The sequence below is a fragment of the Colobus angolensis genome, unplaced genomic scaffold (assembly GCF_000951035.1).
Source record: "Colobus angolensis palliatus isolate OR3802 unplaced genomic scaffold, Cang.pa_1.0 Scaffold126, whole genome shotgun sequence".
Classification (NCBI taxonomy): domain Eukaryota; kingdom Metazoa; phylum Chordata; class Mammalia; order Primates; family Cercopithecidae; genus Colobus; species Colobus angolensis.
This window is the reverse complement of record NW_012113808.1, coordinates 8,575,004-8,578,540: the sequence shown is the minus strand read 5'-3', so window position 1 is coordinate 8,578,540 and position 3,537 is coordinate 8,575,004. Positions and strand designations below refer to the sequence as shown.

The following is a 3,537-nucleotide window of genomic DNA, read 5'->3' as shown; positions in this document are numbered from 1 at the left end:
GAAGGAAGGAAAGAAAGAAAGTAAGAAACAAAGAAAAGATACAGAGATGGCAGGTCGCTGACCCAAAGTAGCAGAATCATCACTCATACCCCCAGAAGTCTCTGACTCCTTTTCTCAGCACAGGAAATGTGAACCTCTCCCCATTTTTCACTTTTCCTAGGCTAAGTGTAGTTTTTAAAAAGCAATGTATTAAAGCCGTGCTACTCAGAAGTAATTAGGAAAAAGGCAGAGTGAATTATTATAAATATAAATCATTTAATTTTTTTAATGTGATTTGCTACTTTCAAGAATCTGTAGTAAAACAGATCTTTAAAAAAAAAAACATTGTTAGTTAACAGTTCTCCTGGACCCCTATTATAAGGAATAGCTAATTATGATTTGAATTTTCTAGATCTTGTTGAATATTGAATTGAATATTGGAAGCATATTTCTACATTTTTTTTTTTTTTTTTTGATGGAGTCTGGCTCTGTCGCCCAGGCTGGAGTGCAGGGGCACGATCTTGGCTCACTGCAAGCTCCGCCTCCCGGGTTCATGCCATTCTCCTGCCTCGGCCTCCCGAGTAGCTGGGACTACAGGCGCCCGCCACCACACCCGGCTAATTTTTTGTATTTTGAGTAGAGACGGGATTTCACCGTGTTAGCCAGGATGGTCTCGATCTCCTGACCTCCTGATCCACCCACCTCGGCCTCCCAAAGTGCTGGGATTACAGGCGTGAGCCACCGCACCCGGCCAAGGAAGCACATTTCTATCAAAGGTAATGCAAGTGCTACTGGTCTAGTTCCTTTCAAGATAATCATAAATTCCACATTTGTATTTGCATAAACCATTCATTAGAAGATTTCACTAAAATTTCTCTACTTACCTTTCCTTGGCATCCAAGAAGGCTTTGGCAAAAGGATTGTACTTGATTTTGAGAGCTGTTATCTTGCATTTACAAAGACAAGAAGTGTTAGTAAGAGTAGGATACACACAGGCAGACAGAACCCTTTGTCTTCTGTAAAACCAGGTTAATTCCCTCTCTTTTCGTTCCCTTTCCTGCCAGGCATGGCTTATGCCTGTAATCCCAACACTCTGAGAGGCAGAGGCCCTTTGCATCTTTGCTTACTCCAGCACTTAATCACCATTACGCTGTCTCTGGCAAAGGGCATTTTATCATTGCATGCGGTGAAAATGCTAATGCCATGTAAAGTGAGAAAAGAAAGGGCAAAGCACTGGAAATAAGCAAAGCCCTGATGTGCGAAGCCTAGCATTCATTCTTTACTCATTTATTTATTTTTTTCAACAATCCTTGACCCCCTACTGCACGTGATTTACTCATCTAGTCACTTGGAACACAGTGGAGAGCAGCACAGGTGTGATCCTGCCCCTCTGGGAGACTGCCATCTAGCATCGAGTCCCTTATTCATAAAAAACAGCTTACACATGGGGCCGTGTCAATGCAAAAAGCAAACTGTCACTCCCATTCACTGTCACTCTCTTTATCTGCCTTAGCCTGAGCCTGCTTCACTTCTCATTAGAGACATATAGATAGATAGTCAGTGTGATAGAGATAAAAGAGATAGAAACAGAGAAATATTTATTTTTCATTTCTCCCCACTGGGATGTAAGTGCCTTGAAGACAGGGTATTCATCTGTTTTATTCATTGCAGTATTTCCAGCATTTAGAACAATATCCAGCATGTATTAATGCTCAACAAATATTTGTTGAGTAAATAAATATTTAGAGAATATATATATTATATATATATTTAGAGATATATATATAGCTATCTTTTTTTTTTTTTTTGAGACAGGAGTCTTGCTCTCAGGCTGCAGTGCAGTAGCTACATCTTGGCTTGGCTCACTTCAACCTCCGCCACCTGGGTTCAAGTGATTCTCCTGCCTCAGCCTCCTGAGTAGCTGGGATTAGAGGTGCCTGCCACCACACCCAGCTGATTTTTATATTTTTAGTAGAGACAGGGTTTTGCCATGTTGGCCAGGTTGGTCTTGAACTCCTGACCTCAGGTGATCCGCCTGCCTCAGACTCCCAAAGTGCTGGGATTACAGATACGAGCCACCACACCCAGTATACAGAATATTTATATCAGCAAGGATCTGAGACTTGATGGAAGAAGGAAAGCAAAGTAAGACCCAGATATGGTTTGGCTGTGTCCCCACCCAAATTTCATCTTGAATTGTAGCTCCCATAATTCTCACATGTTGTGGGATGGACCCGGTGGGAGATAATTGAATCATGAAGGCAGTTTCCCCCATATTGTTCTCATGGTAGTGAATAAGTCTCACAAGATCTGATGGTTTTATAAGGGGTTTCCCCTTCCTCTTGGCTCTCATTCTTTTTGCCTGCCGCCATGTAAGATGTGTCTTTTGCCTTCTACCATGATTGTGAGGCCTCCCCAGCCATGTGGAACTGTGAGTCCATTAAACCTCTTTTTTTTTATAAATTACCCAGTCTCAGGTATGTCTTTATTAGCAGCAGGAAAATGAACTAATACAGCGCCCAGCTCCTTTTGGCCCAGAACTTGTGAGAAGAAATCAGGAGAAAGAAGCAAAAGAGGTATGGGGTCAGATAGGTACAACCTAGTCTTTCTCTTGGCTTAAACCTGGAGAGGTAGAAAAGCATGCATGAAGCTAGCAGGGGGTGCAGAGGAGACATTGGCCTCCTTCACATAGTGAAACCCCACGCCCACTCGCCACCCGGGATGCATCTGCATGGACTTGGCAGGGAAGCTTTGTTGACAGAGGGAGGTGCTGGGGCTAGGCTTTCCAGAGCTTGATTGCCATGGGGCATGTTCAAGACCCAGAAGTAGCAAGTCAGGCTGGGAGATTGCTGGATGGGTCAAAAACGACCCGTCAGGTGGTTCAGAGAGAACTGTCCCGCACCTGCAGCCAGGGAAAGCTTCTGAGGGTTTACCAAGTCAGCAGCCAAATGATAAGTTCCGCACACCACCAACTAAGCCAAAAGCACACAAGTGGACAGGGGCCTTGCCTGGAGACCAGAGGAGGTTAGGACACAGTCTCCAATTCCACATGCACCCCCGACCACCCACTTCCCAGAGTTACAAAGGCCATACCTCCCCTCGTAGACCCAGACTCCAGACCAGGGTGAAAAGCTGGGAGAGAAGGCTATCTGCAAAATGGATTTACTTTATCATCAAAAGACTGGTCACCAGTTGAGGGACTGTTTACGTTATTAGCTAGTTCATTTCTGTTCCCATTGGCCGGCTGCAGGGCTCTGCCAAGAGGCCAGTTTACTTACAGAAATGACATTTTCTCTGCACATCTGTGATGTGAGTTAAATCTGCAACTTCATTTCACCTGTAGGCACTAAGACAGTCGTTTCCAAACCTGGATGATCAATAGAGTCCTCTGGGGAGACTTTAAAATCTACAGATTCTGAGCATCATCCTTGGAGATTCTGACTCAGTCAGCTGGGTGGGTGTCAGCCCAAAATCTGTCTTTAAAGCTTCCAAATAAATACAGATGGAAGCAACAACAAGATCTTTTTTTTTTTTTTTTTTTTTCTGAGACCGAGTCTT

General features: G+C 43.8%; 1 protein-coding gene across 1 annotated transcript in view; it reads right to left on the bottom strand.

Annotated features, from left to right (window-relative positions):
* TBX19 (T-box 19) overlaps positions 1-3,537 on the bottom strand; it is a 32,491-nt gene that overhangs the window by 15,092 nt on the left and 13,862 nt on the right. Inside the window, exon 4 of the mRNA XM_011933416.1 lies at positions 864-925. Coding sequence (XP_011788806.1) covers positions 864-925 — 62 coding nt within the window. The remainder of the gene's footprint in view (positions 1-863; positions 926-3,537) is intronic.